The sequence below is a fragment of the Dermacentor andersoni genome, chromosome 6 (genome assembly GCF_023375885.2).
Source record: "Dermacentor andersoni chromosome 6, qqDerAnde1_hic_scaffold, whole genome shotgun sequence".
NCBI classification, from domain to species: Eukaryota; Metazoa; Arthropoda; class Arachnida; order Ixodida; family Ixodidae; genus Dermacentor; species Dermacentor andersoni.
The window spans coordinates 161,381,470-161,404,126 of record NC_092819.1 but is presented as its reverse complement, the minus strand read 5'-3'; the positions used below and the strand labels follow the sequence as shown (position 1 = coordinate 161,404,126).

The 22,657-nt window shown below is 49.4% G+C and overlaps 1 protein-coding gene across 1 annotated transcript in view; it reads left to right on the top strand.

Moving 5' to 3' along the window:
- The window catches only part of LOC126523732 (uncharacterized), a 124,447-nt gene that overhangs the window by 69,730 nt on the left and 32,060 nt on the right, over positions 1-22,657 (top strand). Inside the window, exons 5-6 of the mRNA XM_055066848.2 lie at positions 4,953-5,298; positions 15,450-15,588. Coding sequence (XP_054922823.2) covers positions 4,953-5,298; positions 15,450-15,588 — 485 coding nt within the window. The remainder of the gene's footprint in view (positions 1-4,952; positions 5,299-15,449; positions 15,589-22,657) is intronic.

Here is a 22,657-nt window from a genome sequence, read left to right as displayed (position 1 = left end):
ATTTGAGCTGTTGCAAGTATGCCGATGCGTTGCGTGGCCGTCAAGTGCGCCAATACGTACTCGAACACGAGCGATGGCTGTGCAGTACACAACGCGGATATCATATTGACCGCAAATAAAGACGGGTCAATATGCAGTCAATATGACATGCAGTAAATACCAACTAGGCCAAAGTGAAGTTCTTCTGACACAACGCGGACTAGAGGAAGGCCGAACACCTTTTTTCTGTCCCATTTTTTAGAACGCAAGCGGACACCGCGCGCGCAGCCGGTAAGTACGACGCGGACAAGCCAACGCGGACTAAACAAGTAAACTGCAGTTGACGAAGCTCCAGTAGCTACATTTTCACAGAACCAAAAATGGGGCTGACAGGTGAAGTAGCACACTGCGGTATAAAGGTAATGAACAGGGATAAAGTGCCTCAGAAAGGGCAGCCTTTCTGAGGCACCTTATTCCTGTTTTTAAGCTTCATACCACAATTTCAACAGCACAGTGACCCATGGCATCAAGATCTGCTTGTAAAATGCTTTCTCGGGACGGCTATAAGTACTATAAGCCCTGGCGGCGCACGAAAACCGAATGTAAGTTGTATTCAGGGTCGATATTCTCGAGCAATAATTTCCGGTAGTGCATCATCTTCAAGACATTTCGCGCGTCACTACATCGGATGCGTCGAAGTAGACGATCGAAAGCCTTTCTAACACAGCGCCAGAAACGAGCAGGAACCGTATGCTGCATACGTAACGAGGTAGAACCCAACGCGACGGCCATAGTGTCGATGCGGCGCCAAGCCATGCAGGAATGCAACGCCGCTAGGACGAAATTGGCCAAGCTTTATCAGGGCCGCAGTCCGTCCTGTCTGGCCGTGAGTTTACGCGCACCTAATAGCACAGAGGCACCCTAGCCCGCCCGTGCCGAGCGTCAGCTACTTATCATTCTTTACTAGGATGACAATTTAGTAGGACAATTTACTAAGATGATCCTTTACTAGGACGGCAACAAATCATCATCATCACCTACAGAGAACGGCAAAATATACTTCCCAAGCTGGACTAGGCGGTGTTGTTGACGTTGCTGAACTTTGCGGGAGCAAATGAATGAGTCGCCTGGCAGTTTGGTCGTGTAGGCGTCTTGTGTCGGGAGCACCGGCTACGAGATTGCGTCTCCCATGCCTGCCGCTCGGAGCCACAACAGCCTCGGGAGCACCCGCCACAGAAATCCTACATATTTCCGCACAGATAGTGCCACACAAATAAAGAGAGGACACAAGCGCACACCACTGCTATTGTTGGTGGAGTAAGTCGCGTTCGTTCGCTTTCGCATGCCCATTTATTTAACGTCTTTGCATGCGGCATTTTTTAGCCGTGTCGCGCTGTTAATCGAGGGGACAAGGGTCCCTTATTCAAGCAGCCATTGGTGCTCACTCCCTGCGCTTGGTACCACCACTGATCGTCGGCAGGAGTCGTAGTTCGCACAGGTGCAGCGAGTGGCTTGCCTTGAAAAAGGCGAGTCCACTTGTCCATACGTTGGCTCCCGTTTTTACGGTGTTCTCCTTTTGCTCATCGTCTTAAATTTCCATCTCCCGCTTTCCTCATTTTTTCACTTGTGCGGTGTGGTATCATTGCATGATATATACTAAACCGAGAAACTCGCGTCAAACGCGCCTCACACGTACCACGACACACGATTTCAACAACGCGTCGCGCGACACAACCGACTGTGACGTCCCCGAGGTGTTCAAACTCGTGATGAGTTTATACTCCTGTCATTCAAGCACGTTGGAGCGCTGTCGAGTCCAATCCAAGCTGGGTGTTTCTACAGCGGCACGTTCGGCCACCATTTTGTACAATGGAGACCAGGTAGACTGCAATCGTACCATGTCGTCTGCACCGTAATGCTGAGTGAGCGCAGCCAACTCGATTCGGATTGTTGGACTGTGCAACAGCTATCATCCTTGATCGCAACCGAAAACTTTGATGTGTATCGAGCTTGATCGCGATCGAAAGTGTCTTTCATATATCGCTATAAAGAGCGACGGGGAGCAATAACGATTCAAACCGCCGCTGCTCTTCTCTCGCTAATCAACTCGCGGAATCAAGGTGCTATACAGTGCGGCCCGAATTTTCCTTAAGAAATCAGCTACCTCATCATACGCAAGTGCTGAAGCTCTCAACTCCTTGCAGCTTGCTACTACAGAAATATTGCAACGATGTTGCCGTGTCGTCAAAAAAACACGAGAAAGCGAAATGTTCTTCGCACGTGGAAATCAGCCGACTCTGAGTGCTTCACCGAAAGCACGTCTAAGTGGAGCTGCAGTGGTATTCTCGCCGTCATCAGCAAACTGTCGTAACTGAAGGTGAGGCAACGATGCTGCCCCGAATAATAGCAAGGATCAAGTAAAACGGCAAAATTTTGCATTCCGACTTACTCGATTCTTCGGACGGCGGTTGTCCATCCTACATTCCTTTTCATATCATTTAGCAGGGCCAATCTACAGACGCCGCGATGTGCTTTCCTCACTGTTTTGTAATTTCGCCACGCAACCGCATCTTGGCTACCCGACAGCCGAACAGCGGCGGCGCGAGGAGAAATTTTGCAAAGATCGCAGTTCCATTGACGCCACTCTCCGCCAGGGTAGCGAGTGGTGCTGGCGTCGGTTGGCGAAGTTGAGCTTGGGTAGAGTTAACGTATAGACTCCCTTAAGGGAGCCAATGTTGCGCCCAGGTACGCCATCTTGGGCTTCAAAGTTATGCGGGAAAGCTACTCCCTGTACGCGTAGGAACCACGATCGCGCGGCAATGCCAGTAGCACTCTTACAGCGAAGCTGTTAGCCTCAATTTTGTCGCGATTTTTCTTGGGTTCCTTCTTGTCTCTAAATGAAACCTGATTTACATATGGTGAAAATTGGGCCCTTAAGGAGGGATGGTACCCGAAACAGCATTTCTCAATAATAGGACCAATAAGTACTTCATCTTATGGAGAGGAAGTCCGGCAAGGGTTGTACTTGCACCACAAGCGATTAAAAAAATCGCGTATCTGATGCACACCCACTCGTGAAATTAGGCGGGGCTTCTAAAGAGGTTCCTTACGTTGAAGTAATGCAACACTGATGCAGAATACGAAGGCAGGCCATGGAAAGTGCCAGAAAATGTGTCCGAAAGAATCTGATGCAGATGATGCTGTAGACTACGCCCAACGTGCATACTAGGATGGTCGAACAGTTAAAACTTAAAAACACAATTTCTGTAAATATTGTTTTGACTTACATGAGCAAAATTTTCTCTGCAATTAACGAATGTTTTTTTCTTTGAAATTTTAATCACAAATTGCTCAGGGGTCTTTCAGATACTGAAGTAAAATATTATTTTTGAGTGAAAACTTTATTAATTTACTAATTTCTCGATCCAAAAACCGCCTAGTCAGAATGTAAAATCTAACAAATTGTATGTTAGGAATGCAGTTACCAAATTTGTTTCTTTTACCTCAGTAAGAACTCCATGTCGTAAAGAAGACGAGAGCACTGTCGTAGCTATTGAAGGAAACCCTTTTCTTTATGTTTCTTCACGAAAGTAACTAATTTGTTTAATTTATGTTTTTATAAATGGCATACTACTCAGCCTTCCTGGTGAAATTTCCTTATGTAAGAAGCGGAAGCACATTTGCACAGATTAGCAAATTTTGAATTGTTTGTTGCTAGTGGAAGTTGACATATTTGCCAAAAGCGTTAAAGTCGTCAGTCCGGGTCCCATCCACCCTAAATAAATTGAATGATATGGCGAAACTATAGCGTATTTGGCTAAATTCCCAGTGTTGGAATTAATTACTGCACCCTCGATTTTTCGGTGTTTTCATGCGTTATACAAGCAGTATGTTTCTTCGGTGTCGTCGGTTACAGTGCCTCAATGAACTAACCAAGGCGCCTTATATTCATTGAAAGAAAGGAACCACCTATGGATAATGCTTAGGCAAACTTACAAGTTCATGAACTAATTACGGTCTGAGCAGTAACTTACGTGTGGCAGCACTCCGGAGCGAATGAGAGTTTAGTGGAGGATGCCGAATTTAACCAACCGCCCTGGGAAAACTGAAAACGCCGCCATGAGCAAATTGAGCAAAAATTGGCAAAATGTTATGGTAAATTTATTCTACAAGGTTAGATAAAATAGAGCCTTTGTAATAAATACTGGCAAAGTTTCAAGCGAGCGAGCCATGTGCGAGCAACATCACAAATTATATACGTGGTTTCATTTGAAGGAACTCAACTTATTAATGCTCAAAGAAAAAACAGTTTCCTGGAAATCAAGCTGCGTTTCTGCATGGTACACGAGCGTACACAGTACATGTACGGTACACAGGCGTTTGTACTTTTCACCCGGCTGTATTGTGGTCACCACGCCTGGGAACACCTCCATGACCTGGCGCTCAGCAGCACAACACCGTGGTCACTGAGGTACCGTGGCGGTTATCCCACCTTGCACGAGCGCTTGTGTGATTAGCTAGTAATTTATTCTTCATTTTGTTTTGTGCGGTGAAAGTGCTCGAGAGTAATAAGATTCTAATGAAGCAGCCTATTTCCTTTCCTTGCTTAATCTCCAAGATTGTAACGCTCCCTTGTAACGCAATTTCAGTCGTCATCGTCGTCGTTGATGTTGTTGGTGGTGGTGCTGTGGTGACTTAATGGTGCCGTCGGACAGGCAACGTAGGCCAAATTAGAAGCGGCTATCCTGAGATAAAGTTACAAAACGGAAACACCTTTTACTCATATAGCACGCACGCACATGCAACAAGTAAACAAAAATGCTGGCATACAAAAACAAATACGTCAATGCAAGGCTTGTGTCAACGTTGTGTAAGGCTTCCGTATTGGCTATCCTTCATGCTACATAGCCACACGTTAGCAACCATGACAGCGAGGCTGTTTCGAACGCGTGTTGCATCACATCGGCTTCCAGGTGGACCAGCAGCAGCTGCTGCAACCTCCACGAGAAGATGCGGTGCTTTGCAAGACTGTGCAGACGGACATCACCCTGGCAGCGGCCATTGTGCCGTTCGCGGCGCTGGACAGCGCCCTCTGGCCGATGTCCCCTTCACGTTGTGACACGTGGCCGCTTCCTCCATCGCGCTGCGATACCGCTGCCTCGAAAGTTCCGCCGTTGCTCACCGTGGACTGCGGAGACTACAAGGCCGGCCGGAGCACGGGTCTCGAACCCGGATCCTCGGAGCTCTTCCTGGCTGAGCGACACCAGAAGCCGCTGGCCACCACGGACGCGCCCCTGGTTCATCAGTCCCCAAACAAGGGTGCAGAAAAGATCACTTGCCAAGAAATCATTTGAAACGCTAGCTTTTTATGATCATCTGCTGTGTGCCGGCAGTTATTTATAGCCAGTTAAGACAGCACACACGGGGACTTGCAGCCGATGCTTGAAGTTGCGTAGTGAGGGTAAGCTCGAGTCCACTGTGTTTTCCAAGCTGCTTTACTTTTGCGTTACGGTGGTTTGCTATTGTTATTTTAAATTCATTATTCCGTTCAAATTGAGGCTTATAGCACGCTGAAGAAAGTCGGTGTGAGGAAGTAAAGCCGATTTCGACCCAAGTAACAGATTAATCTTATCCGGTGAACGGAGCAAGGTTTCATACCGTCTCATTAAAGCGCCAAGTGCTATAAATTCACACTTGGTCGAGATTCACGCATTAGTGGCGCGTGCACTGGTGCACTAAAATATCAGATAGCATGGCTAGTGGCAGAGAAGTAAACAGAAATGTGGCTTCAGCGTGCAAGGCGTCTTGCGTTGAGTGGTATGCCTGAAAACGATTCGAGTCCACTTGACTCGACTTCGAAGCAAATATTGCCGTGGCCATCGGCAATGCTGCTAGCAACGATGCGTGCGTTAAAGCAACATTTGTTCAGCTATGATAAAATGTCGTTTTAATTACCAAGTAGGATACCCCTTACAAAATTAGGCTACTGTGCCTTATGTGCGTCCTCGTGTATTCTCCAATTATTTCACCCTTCGTATTAAGAGAAATTTTTAGCTCAGAATTTCCTATATGAGAAAATATATTTGAAAGCAGACATCGCTTTTTCTGGCAAATCATTACAACGATTTTGATGACGTTTGTTGTATTTAAAGAAAGCATTATATTTGAGCAACTGTAACAAGTCAATTTTCAAATTTGTCATATATGTTTACGAACATATTTTTGAAGTGTGCCAACAATTCAAGGCGCTCGAGTATCAAGTGTGCAACTTTGTCCGTAAGCGATAAAAATCATATCAGCATACTGTGCACTGCAACTAATAATACATGTAAAGCGGGGAGAATTGATATATGGTACACCGCTCTAATATATACCACTATTTGTGAGTACAACCTTTGGCAATTCTTCGTAAACATAGAAACATAGTGAAAATGCCTGCTAGAGCTTCTTTAATAGATGCAGTTTACCAAACTTCGAAATGCGGAATTGTCGATCTGCGAAATTCGTCCTTGTATCTTTCTCGTTAACAATTTTCGGCAACTTTTTATAAACTTCTAGGTGCCGAATCAAAACGCTGCTTCCCAGAGTTGCTGTCCTGAGCTAAAGCTTCCTCTTCAGGGCATTGAAAGGTTTCACGATTTAATGCAGAGTCGTGCCACCTTTAATACACTTTCAGAGAACCCTTACAGCAGCTCTTTTCTACTTACTATGTGGTATAGGAGGACTCATACGCCCAACTGAATTGGCATTTCTTGCAGGACTTCGTGACAAAACAATAGTGCATGAAAATGGCAGGTAATCTGATTGACTCACGCATTTTAGCACAGTGGCTCTAGGCGCGCTTTCGTGCTTTCAGCTTGGCAGTAACTTCACGCACTCAACACCAGCCTGGCGGCAATTTATTTTAATGCAAACACAACAATTATTACACGTGAATCGAGCTGGTCGTGATATCATACGCTGTCATTAAACAATAGTAACAAAACAACGAAAAGAAACAAAGTCCCAACGCAGCACAGTAAAAGAAAGAAAAAAGTCCAAAGGTCAGCGACGCAAAGTCCCAAAGTTCATTACCGCTGGTAGAAAGGCTTAAGGCGCACAACGTGGACTATATCTGGTCGTGAGCGGCGCCGCTGTGATAGCAAATACCGTCTGGTACGACCACACAGGCGAGTACGCCAATGCGTCGGATGATCTTGTAGGGTCCGAAATAGCGTCGTAAAATCTTCTGGCTAAGTCCTCGTTGGTGTATTCCGGTCCAAACCCAAATGCGGTCGCCGGGCTGTTACACGACGTAGCGTCGTCGAAAGTTGTAGATTCGGCTGTCGGTCCTCTACTGGTTCTTGATCCGTAGGCGGGCGAGCTGTCGGGTGTCTTCGGCGCACTGGAGATAGGCAACGACGTCAAGATCATCTTCGTCCGTTTGGTTGCGGCAGCACGGCTTCAAGAGTCTTCTTCGGGTTCCTGCCTTAAACCAGCTTGAATGGCGTGATCTTTGTTGTTTCTAGTGCCGCCGTGTTGTAAGCGAAGGTTACATACGGCAGGACGGCATCCCAGGTCTTGTGTTCGACGTCGACGTACATTGATAGCACGTCAGCGAGTGTGTTATTCAGGCGCTCTGTAAGACCGTTCGTCTGCGGGTGGTAGGCAGTTGCCTCTTGTGGCTTGTCTGGTTGTATTGCCGAATCGCTTGGGTGAGCTCCTCTGTAAAGGCCATCCCTCTGTCGGTAATGACTTCTGAGGCGCCATGTCGCAGCAGGATGTTCTCGACGAAGAATTTGTTACTTCGACTGCGCTGCCTTTTGGCAGTGCTTTCGTTTAAGCGAAACGGGTGAGGTAGTCTGGAGCCACGACGATCCACTTATTTCCGGTTGCTGACGTCGGAAAGGGCCCCAACATGTCCATCCCGATCTGCTGAAACGGTCGGCAAGGAGGCTCGATCCGCAGTAGTAATCCCGCTGGCCTTGACGGTGGTGTCTTGCGTCGCTGACAGTCTCGACATGTCTTGACCTAACGGGCGACGTCGGTGATCAGGCGCGGCCAGTAATACTTTTCCTGTATCCTCGATAGCGTCCTGAACAATCCTAGGTGCTTAGCGGTCGGATCGTCATGTGGGCCGTGCAGTACTTCGGAACGTAGGGCTGAGGGAACTGCAAGAAGGTCGTTGGCGCGGACTGGTGAGAAATTCTTCCCGAGTAGGTTGTTTTGAAGCGTGAACGAAGGCAATCTGCGCTTAAATTCCCTAGGCACAACGGCAGTATTTTCTTCTAAGTAATCAATGAGGCCTGTTAGCTCCGGGTCTGCTCATTGATGTTCAGTGACATCTTCCGCGCTTATTATTCCAAGGAAGGCGTCGTCATCCTCGTGATGTTGCGGTGGCGGGTCAAATTGGGGGGGGGGGGGGGGGGGGGCGTGATAGGCAATAGTCTTCAGAGTGTTTTCGTCCGGACTTGTAGAGTACAGTGTTGTCGTGTTCTTGTAGTCTGAGCCTTCCTGGAGGATCCTTGAAATTCTCTAGCCAACACAACGCATGATAATCGCTGACGCCATTGAATGGCCTGCCATATAGGTAAGGGCGAAATTTTGCTGTAGCCCAAACGATGGCGAGGCATTCCTTTTCGGTCTTAGAATAATTGCATTCCGCTTTTGGCAGTGACCGGCTACATGAGCTATCACCCGTTCAAGTCCGTCTTTCCTCTGGACTACTGGCTACTGGCATCAGTGTGTCGAAGTGGGCAAGTACCGTCGACGACTGCATGCGTTGTTTGACTTCTTGAAATGCGTTGGCCTGCTGCGTTTGCCACTTGAACTCGACATCACATTTAGTTAGATATGTCATCGGCTCAGCCATGCGTAACACGTCCCGCACAAAGCGCCTGTAGTAAGCACACATGCCAAGGAATCTACGCATTGCCTTCTTGTCGATGGGCTGCGGCCACTTTACAATGGCGGCTGTCTTCTGCGGATCGGGGCGTGTACCAGATTTGCTGATGACGTGGCCTAGGAACAGAAGCTCGTCGTAAGCGCAGTGGCACTTTTCCCGCTTCAGAATGATCACTGATGAGTTGATCATCTCTAATACTGTCGCAAGCAGCCTAAGGTGATCGTCAAAATTTCCAGCGAAGACAACGACGTCATCCAAGTAAACAAGACACGACTGCCACTTCATTCCTGCTAGCATCATGTCCATGACGCGCTGGAACGTTGCAAATGCCGAGCACGCTCCGAATGGCATGACCTTGAACTCGTAGAGGCCGTCTGGCGTGATGAAGGCGGTGTTTTCACGATCTTTCTTGTCGACTTCCATTTGCCAGTAGCCAGACTTGAGATCCATTGACGAGAAGTATCTAGCATTGCAGAGCCGATACAATGCGTAGTCTGTGCGTGGGAGGGGGTATACGGCCTTCTTAGTGACCTTGTTCAGTCGATGATAATCGACGCAGAAACGTAGGCTTCCATCCTTTTTCTTCATCAAGACAACAGGAGATGCCCACGGGCTTTTGGATAGCCTGACGATGTTCTGGCGCAACATTTCGTTGACTTGTTCTCTTATAGCTTCATATTCTTGCGTCGAAGCTCTGTAAGGGCTCTGGCAGAGTGGTCGAGCGCACTCTTCGGTTATTAAGCGACGCTTTGCGACTGGTGTTTGCTGAATCCTTGATGACGCCGAAAATCAGTCCTTGTATTGTCGGAGCAGACTTCTCAGTGGTTTCTGCCTAACTATGGGGCGACTTGGATTGTTGACGAAGTCTGGTTCGGGAACTATGGTCGTCGGTGTAGATGCGGCAGAATCCAAGGTGACATAGGGGTGACTTGGATTTTTGACCAAGTCTGGTTCGGGAACTACGGTCGTCGGTGTAGATGCGGCAGAATCCAAAATGTCAAAGGCTTTGCTTGTTTCAAAATTTCCTCGATATACGTGATCACTGTGCCCTTGTTGATGTGCTTGAACTACTGGCTGAAGTTTGTCAATAACACTTTCGTTTTCCCTCCGCGCAGTCGAGCGATCCCTCTTGCGACACAAATTTCACGGTTGAGTAGTAGACGTCGGTCACCCGCGATGACGCCTTCTACGTCTAGGTGCTTTGGTGCCGACAGAAATGACAATGCTGGAGCGCGGCGGGATGCTGACGTGGCCTTTCAGCATACTCAAGGCGTGTTAACTACGACAGTTCCCCGGCGGTATCGCTTGATCTTCCGACAGCGTTATCGACTACGACTTCAGGTCGATGATTGCGCCGTGTTGGTTCAGGAAGTCTATGCCTTGAATGACGTATTGTGAACAATGTTGGAGGATAGTGAACGTGACAGGGTAAGTCTGGTCATGAACGGTAATTCTTGCTGTACAAATTCCAGTTGGCCTTATTAGGTGTCCTCCAGATGTCCGGATTTGAGGACCTTCACATGCAGTCTTAACTTTCTCCAACTGGGTGCCAAGAGCTCCACACATCACGCCGTAGTTGGTTGCTGTGTCCCCTAAGGCGGTGACTGCATGGCCATCGAGGAGCACGTCGAGGTCCATGGTTCTTTGTTTTCCGTTTCGGTTAGGTCTCGACGTCTGATTGCGGCTGCGTCGCGTAGATGTCTGGCTAGTACGTCGCGGCATCAGATCCTTCGTCGGTGCGTTCTGTGCTTCCAGGCTTCGTCGGCATGACGGCGTGTCGTTGTTATGTCATCGAGATAGTCTCTTCGGCGTCTTCCTTGGCGGCGGAGGATCTTCGTCATTTCGACTAACAGCAACCGCAGCTCCATCGATTGCTGCTTTTAATTTTCCGGATATGGGTTTGCGGACTGGCCCCGGCCTGGGCCAGTGTATGGACGGCGCTGCGGCGACAAGTAGCGACCTGGTGACGACGAACGGCACGATCATGGAGGGCCCCAGTGGGTGGCACCAAGATAGGCGGCGATATCACGTGGGTGTTCACCTTCCTGTAGGCGACGCGCGTTGATGGCGAACCCTCGCAGTTCCATCTTGCGGTAAGGGCATCGGCGGTAGGTGCGCCTGGCTTCTCCGTAGTGGTAGCAAAGCGGATGGTGGTTAGGGGCGCGTCAAACGTCAGTCTTCCTTGGAATGCTGCTTGGGGCGATGCGTTGGCGTGCTGGCGGCAGCGGTGGTGGTGGTGGACGACGGAACTGTGGCGTCACTGGGCCCTGACGTCGGCGCGGAGGGTGAACGTGATGGCGGGCTACAGCGGCGCACGTCATTGCTTGCGGCTGAGGCTGCGGCGATTCAGGAGTTACTCTGAGTTCTTGGAGCTCCTCACGCACGGCGTCGGCAATAGAAGCCACTTCAGGCTGTGATGAAGGGAACAGCTTCTGTAGCTCCTTCCCCACGACCGTTCTGACAGACTCACGCATGTCTTTGGTGGCCAGTGACTGAACTCCGGCGTAATTTGTTGCGTTCGTTCGGCGGTTGAATTGCTGGTTCTGCATTTCCAGTCTCTTCTCGATGCTGATGGCCTCGCGAAGAATCTTGTCGACTGTCTTCGGTGGGCTTCGTAATGTTCCGGCGAAAAGCTCCTCGTTCACACCCGCATGAGTAGGCGGACATTCTTTTTCTCGGACATTTCCGGGTCGGCGTGGCGGAATAGAAGGCCTTCTGTAAATGGTCTTCTGTAAACATGGCAACATTCTCGTTTGGTAGCTGCACCCGGGCTTCCAATAGAATCTCGGCCCTTTCTTTCCGGAGGGTGCTCATGATGGTCCGCAGAAAGTTACTTCGGAACAGCTCCCACCTTGCCAAGGTCGACTCCCGGTTAACGAAGCACATCCTCGCGGCAACTTCCAAAGAGAAGTAAACGTGGTGCAGCTTGTCCTCAGAGGTCCAGTTGAAAACCAAGATTCTTTCGAAAGTCTCCAGCCAGGTTTGTGGATGAAGCTCCCATGAAGCTCCGCGGAAGGTAGGTGGCTCTCTAGGCTGATGAGCCAAGATGGGGGACGCTGGTGCTGCCATTGTGGCCGTTTACTTGGTAACGATCTTTCTGGTCGTCTCAAACAAACGTCCGTGCTCCAGGGGCAGTCCTTGCTGTCCGCGGCTAGCTCGTTGGCCCTTGGCGACGGTGGTGTTGTCTTCGTGGTTCGGGCTTGGATCATGGCTTTGCGGGGCCGTTCGACACATGAACGCATTAGCACCTCCACCAAACGTCCATCCCGTTCATAACGAGGGCAGACGCAAGGCCAGAGCAGCAGCCATCCTCAAACAGATCAAGCAACGAGACATTAGAGCAAGCTTCGTCGACGCCGCGGAGTACAGCGATGGGAAATTTTTTGCAATCGTTGTGCTCGACTTCAGCGGCAAGATTTCCAATAGCGCCTCCATTTCCACTTCAGACCCCGGAGTCGCCGAGCAAGCCGCCATCACCCTCGCTCTGCTAGGTGGTCGTGGGTCCGAGATATAGGGCGATTCCAAAACGGCAGTTATAGGGCTTTTCAGAAGGGTTGCATCGCCAAGCAAACTGCTCGTCTTCTTAGCAGCTCGAGACGATATGCTCTCACGCATTATGCAATTCAATCCATTGGTTTCCCGCTCACGTAGGGTCGGTCGAGGGGGCTCCCCCAAGCCTCAATGAGTATGCTAACGAGGCTACGCGTGACCTCACCGACCGCGCTTCCCCTGCAAGAAGCAGCGACTCCCCTCCTCCCTATGGCCACAGGGACGCTGGCGCTGCTCACAACGAGATTATTAAATTCTTCTATATGTCTATAAGGGTCTTTCCACCCCCTCACCCCAAGTAGAATAGGGCGCAAGCCATTTCGCTTAGACTTCTGCAGACCAGCACGTATCCGTGTCTGTCCGTTCTCCACGAGGCTTACCTGGACGTGTATCGCGAGGACGCCTGCCCCTCCTGCGGGTAGACCTCCACTCCAGCGCACATCCTCTGGGAGTGCGGGTCAACATACCCTAAGTTCATCAAGGAGGAGTGGGACTCACTTCTGCGTAGCCCCGCTCTAGAAAAGCAAATCCAGGCTGTCCGGCCCGCGACCGGCTGTCCGGCCGGGCTAGGCCTGCCGGACCCGACGTGGGACTAGCCGGGTGCGCGACGAATTCGCCTCCTCACCGAACCTGCAATAACGTTTCTTTACTCACTCAGGTGTCACGTGGTAGTGACGGTGAAGAAACCAAAACGGTAAATGGCAAAACTAGCGTTTTATTGAACGAACCTGTGCCCACAAAAGCATGTTACACCTAAATCACAACCATAGCCGTGAACACAGTCGGCGATCGTCGGAAATAAGATGAGCGGGTCAAGCGCGTCGACTTTTATACGTCAGTCATCGATGGCTCCAGAGTAATTGCTGGGACCCGCGTGTCCTCCAGAAACTTCTACATCACTCGCGTCGCGCGATGAAATAAGATTAAGCAAGGTTCGGGGACAACAGACAGATGATATAAAAATCGATAACTTTCGAGAAACTTCCGATACATGCAAGCGCATCCTGCGCTGTGCGATAACATTTGTTAGACAGGGAAACGCGGTTTGTCAGCCGATAAAGAGAAGCAAGTACGCGTGTCAAATGTAAATGAGAATATCGGTTATACCTGTTTGCACTCTACACCGCTCTCTTTTTGTCTCTTAACGTTATGCCTGGCATTCTCCGTTCCATTGCTTTTTTCGCGATCCTTAACTTGTTCTCAAACTTCTTTGTCAGTCTCCAAGTCTCTGCCCCATATGTCAGCAGCGGTAAAATGCACCGATTTTACACCTTCCTTTTCGGTGATAATGGTACGCTTCCAGTCATGAGCTGACAATGTGTGCCGAATGTGCTCCAACCCATTTTTATTCTTCTGTTAATTTCCTTCTCACCATCAAGGCCCCCGTGAGTGATTGACTTGGGGCTGACTGGCGATCTTGAACTCTTATTCCCATGCCCGGCTATTCACCGTTATCTTTGTCTTCTGCATATTAATCTTCAACCCCACTATCACACTCTCCCTGTTAAGGTCCTCAATCATTTGTTGTAACTTGTCTGCAGTGCTGCTGAATAGAACAATTTCATCTGCAAACCGAATTTTACTGAGATATTTGCCGTCGATCCTTACTCCTAAGCCTTCCCAGCTTGATAGCTTGAATACTTACATTTGGTTAATTCGTTATTAGATACCAAATGAATAAATCGACGCTGAATACTTCTGACTCAAGCAGCACTTTATTGTGGTTGTTGGTTTGCTTGGAACACACTCTTCGTGGCCAGAATGGGAGATGAACAATCTGGAATCGGCCGTAGATTTCTTGATGAGATGGAACTTTGACTACGCGTGGTAATGAAACTGGGGAGATTTAGTTAGAGCAATATCAGTGGCAAAGCGTAGCCGTCGATGCGCATACGTGACACAACATGCACAGTGGCGTCTGCGCTGGCCCGCTGGGGCCTCTATGCAACTCCCGATTGTTATACCGTTGGGAACGAAGGGGTCATAGCGTAGTGCCAGAACAAGGGGCCCAGCGTACCAGGATTATAGAACTGAACTGCGCGTCCCACGCCTGCGCATTGAAAACGCGCCGCCCCACTTTATCTTTTGTCTTCTTTGGCAGCCGGCTGAGAGCGCCGACCGCTTAGCGTACCCACGTGGCGCCGTCGGTGAGCCCTACATTACAAATGTTTTGCTCTACCCTGCGGGGTTTATCTGCCGATTAGCATTAGGAAGTTGATTTCTACTTTCTTCGTCAGCATTTGTTAATATTAACGCATACGTAATTTTTTTACGTATTTCTTCAGCACGTAAATAATGCATACGTATTATTTGAAAACGAATCTTTCTATTAACAGTTTGTGAGCAGAGCGATATAACTTGTTCCTAACAATTTTGTCAATATGTATCTCTAAGCATAGCTTTACTAGAGTGTATATCTAAGGTAAACCATCCTGCTAATAAAAGGGCGCATTATATTCAACTCTGTCGTAATTTCAACTTATCAAGTGTTAAGAAACGAACACAGGAGAGACGAACGAAGGGGGGCTAAACAAGCTCTTGCGCGTTTAAGAGCTTTCACATGTGGCCCTATTTCTGGTCACATTAACCTATTGTGACCCTATTACGCTATTGAAATACGTAGAAAACATTGAAATGCTCTAATAATACATTCAATGCAACATTTCGAATCAAATTTGTTGTATTTGGGCAAAGAAGTTTCATTGTAGCACTTCTCACCTTTGTCACTAGATGGCGCGGCGTGTCCAAAAAGGAACACGGGAGGAGCGCGGTTGCCACGTGATGCATTTATCAGCACTGACACGCTCCGCTGCGCTATGCATTTCGAAAGCCACGCGCAGGCTTAGTGGTGGCAACGCTATTTGGCCTCGATCGTTCTTTTAGATGCGCTAGAGAAGAATGCCGTTGCAGAGCACGTGTCATACATGACTCGTTTCCACTGTGGCAATATGTTGTGACGCTTTCTTGATTGCTCGCTAAACGCTTGACCGTCGATAGTCATCGTGAGGTGGGTTCGGCTGAATTTTTCTTCTCTCAGGCATTGGTGGTGGCGCGGGTGCTGCTTCGGCACAAGATGCCAAAGGTCTGTCTTTTCCATCGCCCGTAACACTACGGGTCAGGGCATCCGGAGAAGGCCCTTCTACCAGCTCACAGCAGCCGCAGTCTGAAACATCACGGTGAGAGTACTTACTGTGTTCATTCTGCCATGTCTGTAGCCATTTTGCTTTCCTCTTCTAGGGGAGAAGTGATGTTACGGTCTAAGCAAAAAAGCCCACTGCATGAGAGGCATCATGCCGAAATTATTAGAAATATTATGAAGCACTGTGCTGGGCCATAAATGCGTGGCACACAGGGAACTATATAGATTTCTAATAATATATGTCTGAAACTGCTATGAGATTATAGATGTTCTGTGGGCTACTTGGTGTACTGTTCAGTTAGAAAGCTGCTATCAAGGGCCAATATTTTGCAGAAGCTGCCACGCGAGATTATTTAAGTGCTTACTGCTGTTATAATTATTATTGCGGGTCTCAAATCGCGAAGTCATGCTTTTACCAAACTTGTTTTTAATTATTACGCGGATGTACTTCAAGCGCCTTGTTACATTGCTTGTAATTCTTGTAGTTGCGATGGAAACTCTTTCATTACGAAACCGCCATTCCTATGTTATATACCTGAATATGATCTACATAGAAGCGCCTAAAGCTTCTAGAGAGATACTAGGACAGTATGTACCGCTTTTTCCAAAATGGCGCTGTGATTGTAGCAAACATAAAAAGTTGAACAGATGTTGAAAACTTTCGAGAATAGCCACTTAGTTAGACGCCGTTATTGTGACGTTTCCCTTCTTACTACTATTGCCGCAATGGAGAAGTACTTCTTTTCGTGTTGGAAGACCCACATGCATTCCACTTCTGTCGCAATTATTTGGGCACCTAACAGGCAACCACCTCCTTAAAAATTTAATTGTAGACTCTTATGTGTCCAAACGAGAACCATTTTTTAATACCTGCCGTAGTGGGTGACTCCATATAAACTTTGACCATTTGAGTTACTGTAACATTCGCCTATATCATAGTACACGAGATAGTACACCTGCATTTCTGCAATTTGCCTTCCTTGAAATGCGCCCGCCATTGTCCGAATCAAACCCACGACATCGAGTTGAGCAGCGCAACACCATAGCCACCGGGGCTACCATGTCTGGCTCACTTTCTCCACTGCACTGATGTTTGATCTTAGTTTGTGTCCCTCTAAGTTTATTTTTTCTTTATCCAGTGCGTCTGTGGCGGCATTCTCAAGCCTAACCGTCTCGCTAAGCTAACCAGAGCGTGGCAGCAACTTTTGCACAAACGGCAGTTGCCGAACAAGAGGCAGAATCTCGCATATGGCTTAAATTATTCTTCGCACTGCCAGTCATCCTATACGCAATATTCCGTGCGCAGGCGAGGGCTGTGACGCTCCGGATGAGCGTTACAGTGACAAGCCAGCGCGGAAACATTCGCTGTAGTTGCTCGTCGAATACGACTTTCCTCCGTAAAAGCACCAAAAGACGAGCAAGTGCGAACGATTGCCGGCAAGTAAATTAAATCACTAAGCAGAAGGAACATATTCATAGTGTAAAGGGGGTGTATTCGGGTCCTAGAGAAGCAGCGACCAACGCGGCAGCAGCAGCTAGGCCGCAGCCAGTGAACGAACTGGGTATGAGCCACACGATGGCAACGGCGCTTTTTAGCTTGCCGATCTTCGTCACAATCACCCCCGGAATTGAAGAGTGGCCATCCTGGCGATCTAGGAAGAGGTGAGAGGATCGTAATATGGCTTCAGCCGGTCAATGTGCACAGTCTCTCGTCCCCGACGACGCAAATCGGAAGATGGTGACACGAGCTCGACCACGTAATTAACAGGTGATGGTTGCGCAACCACGCGGTAGGGCCCGTGGTACTTCGGGAGGAGCTTGGACGAAAGGCCAGGGGCAGCAACAGGCGGTATCCAAAGCCACACGAGTGAGTCTATAGGGACGGGGTGAGGGGGTGGGCTGAGGTCATGGCGCTCTTTTTGGCGGCACTGTTGAGCAGACTTCAAAGAACGGGCGAGTTGTCGGCATTTGTCGGCGTACTGAGCGACCGTAGAAACAGGTGAGTACTCAGCAGGGTCCGGCCGGTACGGTAGAACCGTATCAATGGTGCTGGAGGGATGGCGGCCGTAAAGCAGAAAGAATGGTGAGAATCCGGTAGTGGCTTGAGAGGCAGTGTTATAGGCGTATGTGACGAATGGAAGTACAAGATCCTAGTTGGAGTGGTCAGACGCAACATACATTGATAACATGTCACCAAGAGTTCTGTTGAATCGTTCTGTTAAGTCATTGGTTTGTGGATGATAAGCAGTAGTAGTGCGGTGAATAATTTTGCATCCAGATAGGAGTGACTGCAGGACGTCCGAGAGGAATACGCGACCCCCATCGCTCAGCAGTTCACGGGGTGCGCCATGGCGGAGAACAAAGTTATTCAGAATGAATGAGGCGACGTCTTTTGCTGATGCGGCAGGCAAGGCGGCAGTTTCGGCATATCGTGTCAAATGATCTACGGCGACAAAAATCCATCGGTTGCCTGAGCCAGTAGATGGAAGAGGCCCGTAAAAATCAATGCCGACACGGTCGAATGGCTGAGCTGGGCAGGGAAGCGGCTGGAGAGGTGCGGTGGAGAAATGCGGGACACATTTGCGGCGTTGGCAGGCAATGCAGGCGCGTACGTATTTGTGGACGAAGTTGTACATCCCTCGCCAATAATATCGTAGGCGAAGCCGTGTGTAGGTTTTCGACACTGCGCCGTGACCACACTGCGGATCAGAGTGAAAAGCGGAGCATAAATCTTGTCGAATGTGGCGGGGCACTACTAAGAGCCATGTGCGGCCGTCATTGTGGCAGTTGCGGTGGTACAAAAGTCCGTCGTGGATGGTGAAATGCTGCGCCTGCCGGCGTAACGCTCTAGGTGCCGAAGCTTCCGGAGGATTTGACAAAAAGTCAGATATCATGACGATCCATGGGTCTTTACGTTGCTCTGAGGCCATGTCCAGGATGTCAAGCGGTGAGATATCAGGTCTGTAGGTAGAAGTACTGCAGTCGGAAGTTACTGGGAAGCGCGAGAGGGCATCGGCGTCAGAGTGTCTGCGTCCAGAGCGATAGACGACGCGGATATCATAGTGCTGAATTCGGAGGGCCCACCGAGCGAGGCGGCCCGACGGGTCTTTGAGGTTAGACAACCAGCAAAGAGCGTGATGATCCGTCACCACGTCAAAGGGTCGACCATAGAGATATGGGTGAAATTTTCGAAGAGCCCATACGATAGCCAGGCACTCTTTTTCTGTTACTGAGTAATTGGCCTCAGTTTTTGTGAGTGTACGACTGGCATAAGCGACCACGTATTCGGCATTAGGGTGTTGACGCTGTGCGAGCACGGCACCAAGGCCGACACCACTGGCGTCAGTGTGAAGTTCTGTAGGTGCACTTGGATCAAAATGGCGCAAGATCGGCGGAGACGTGAGTAGGCGAGGAAGAGTCGTAAAGGCATCATCGCAGGCTTCCGACCAAGCAGAAAGTTCATTGTCGCCTTGTAGGAGTTGGTTTAGTGGTGCGATCACAGTAGCGAAATTGCGAACGAAACGTCAAAAATAGTAGCATAGGCCAATGAAGCTGCGTAGTGCTTTTAAGTTAGGGGGCTTCGGAAATTCGGATACGGCGCGAAGTTTAGCAGGATCAGGAAGGATGCCTTCTTTGGAGACAACATGGCTTAATATAGTCAGTTTTCGAGCTGCAAATCGGCACTTTCTTAAGTTAAGCTGGAGCCCAGCATTCCGGAGACAGGTCAGAACTTGATGTAAACGGCGAACATGGGTCGGGAAATCAGGGGAAAAGACTACAATGTCGTCGAGGTAGCAGAGACAAGTGTGCCACTTCAGGCCGCGCAGGATGCCGTCCATCATGCATTCAAAAGTGGCGGGCGCGTTGCACAGGCCAAACGGCATTACAGTGAATTCATACAAGCCGTCTGGTGTTACAAACGCAGTTTTAGAACAGTCAGCGTCAGCCATGGGAACCTGCCAGTAGCCAGAGCGGAGATCTAAGGAGGAAAAAAATGTGGTGCCATCTTTTTTTTTTTTACCTAGGACGACTGGTGATGCCCAGGGACTACTAGAAGGCTAGATGACACCGCGTTTCAGCATATTGTTCACCTGGTCATTGATAACACGTCTTTCGGTCGCCGATACTCGGTAGGGACGCTGCCGAATGGGCGCATGGCTCCCAGTGTCGATGGTGTGCGAGATAGTCGTTGTGCGGCCGAGGGATGTTGCTTGGCAGTCAAAGGAAGGAGAGAAGCCTTCGAGCAAGTGAAGAAGTTCATCGTGCTGCGTCGACGTAAGGTCACTGGCAATAGCTGGCGTGCAAGAACGCGGCATTGACTGAGGAGGCGATACCTCGAGAGCGGCAAGATAAGTGGAGTCGTCCGTCGTGTGAAATACTGATGATGAGGCCAGGGGTTCTGCTCTGCCAAGGCTTTCACGGCGGCGTAAAGTAATTGGTTCCGCCGATGGGTTTGAGACGCACATTAGAGAGGCGCCAGTGTTGAACTCGAGGACGGCGAAGGGCAGTGGTAGTGAACGGCGGCGAACTAAAAGTTCAGACGGAGCGAAGAGTGCTGTTCCGTCATCTACAGAGTCACAAGAGATACTGACAAAGGCGGAAGACCAGACAGGTATAACGGTGTCTTCAGAAAGGTGATTTTGTGACAAGGGTCCCTCTGGTCAGTGATAATATCGCCCGAAATCTGAAACAGCTCGATTTCGGCGCGGGCGCAGTCAATCATCGCATGATGTGTGGAGAGAAAGTCCCAACCTAATATGACGTCGTGTGAACAACGTGGCAACACGATGAATTCTATGATATAGAGGACCCCCTGAATGACGACACGAGCGGTGCAGGCACCGGATGGCTCGACGTGCTGCGCGTTGGCAGTTCGAGGAGACAGTCCAGAAAGCGGCGTCGTCACTTTTCCTGTCTTGCGGCAAATACGGTCATCTATCGCTGAAAGTGCAGCGCCAGTGTCGAAAAGTGCTAGCGTCAATGTTCCTTCTATTGTGACTTCAATAACGTTTTTCGGGGAAGTGTGAGGCCTTATACATTTCGCAGCCACCGCAGTTCTCGCCGCCTAAACTGTGATTTTTAGTTTTCCTGGAGCAGAGGGCTCCGCCGACGGTGAATGAGGGAAAGGGAGCGGCGGCGAGAAGGTGAACGGCGACCGGAGAATGCGGTCTCGACGGCAGGAGATTCAAAGGTGTCAGAATAGTTGCGGCGTTGTTGGAAACGTGGCGCATATGGACGCACATTGTTGGGGACGTTCGGTGTAAGCAGGCGACAGCGACGTGCTACGTGTCCAGCACGGCCAGAATAAAAACAAATCGGACGATTGTCTTCCGTGCACCAATGATCTTGTGCTCGTGCATACTGCACCAGTGGCTGTACTGGAGCGGATACGAACGGGCGCAAAGGCGGGCGAAGGGGACCGTAGGTCTATGGTGCAGGCCTCGAAGCGACTTCGGCGTACGTCAAGGGAGCGGCAACCAGAGCCTGCTGGAGAGAAGGTGGAATGTGGTCGGCTACCTGCTCCTTGATGACAGATTGGAGAGCGGGCGCCAACGGAAAATTTGACTGGCCGTGTGCAAGGGGAATCAGAGGAAGCTGACGAGCCACCTCTTCACGGACGCACTCCTTGATCTGCAGCAGCAGCGACGTGTTATCCGGGGAAACAGCCAAGCTCGACATTGAAGTCGCCTGAGGAGGAGATTGGCGGGTGGCTATGCGTTGTTTTCGGAGTTCGTCGAAGCTTTGGCAGAGACTTACGAGTTCAGAGACTGTCGCCGGATTTTTCGCCAAAAGCATCTGGAAGGCGTCGTCTTCAATGCCTTTTAAGATATGGCGGATCTTCTCGGCATTAGCCATTGTGATGTCGACCCGGTTGCAGAGGTCGACAACATCTTCTATACAACTTGTAAATGTCTCCCCGCACTGTTGCGCACGACTGCGCAAACGTTGCTCGGCGCGAAGCTTGCGAACGGCGAAGCGCCTAAATACCTCCGTCACGTTAGTTTCGAAGGCTGTGCACGTCGTGAGACCACGTTCATGGTTGCGGTGCCACACGCTGGCGACACCGCTCAAATAAAACGATACGTAATTCTGTTTTTTGGTGTCGTCCCAGTGGTTGTGGATGCTCACCCGGTCGTACTCAGCGAGCCGGTCTTCTACGTCATGGTCTTCGGTACCGCTGAAGATGGGTGGGTCGCGTTGACGCAACGGGCCGGGGCAGACCACGGTAGTCACCGGGGCAGCGGGTTGTGGTTGCGGTGGTCCTTCTTCCGGCATAATGAAGACAGGCTGCAGTGTCCGGTTACGAAGTTCCAGAATTCCTGTTGTACCCAGCAGCTCCACCAATTGTAAAGGGGGTTTATTCGGGTCCTAGAGAGGCAGCGACCAACGCGGCAGCAGCAGCTAGGGCTCAGCCAGTGAACGAACTGGGTATGAGCCACGCGATGGCAACGGGGCTTTTTAGCCTGCCGATCTTCTTCGTCACAATACGAACGTCTCCATAAGCCTAAAACGTCAGTTGCTACAATAAAAGAAAGAGTGAAGGTAATAAGGCCCATCAGCCTAAATGGAAAAATAAAGACATAACAGTGTTTCCACTACACATCGATGAATTATCCCATATCCGTAGTATACTTAGCTGTCCATTAAAAGCAACGAACAATTCAAGCGCATTTTATTTAAAGGTGTGCTAAGGAAGGTGAAAGCAGTGTGTATGCCTAACTATGGTCACATCTTATAAAACGTACAAGGTAACTATATTATCGCTGTTACTTTATTAAAGGTACCCTGCAACGATTTTGACGATTTTCTAGAAACGTACTGAGCCGTTAGAGTAGGTCCTTCTGATCATTGACACATCTAAATGCTCCCCGTAAAGCGTGTAATTTATTATAAGGCTTTAAAAATGCACATCGCTGACGATCGCAGCACACTGCTCGGCGGAATTTTAAACCACCCCTACTCATATGACCGAAATCACCCATATGATGTCGGTGGGGCGAGGTATCCGATTGGCTGACCAGGGCGCGTGATCGATAAATTTTCCAACTTTATGTCAAACAAATTATGTTCGTAATAGTCGGAATGTTAGTTAATTTGCTTTTATA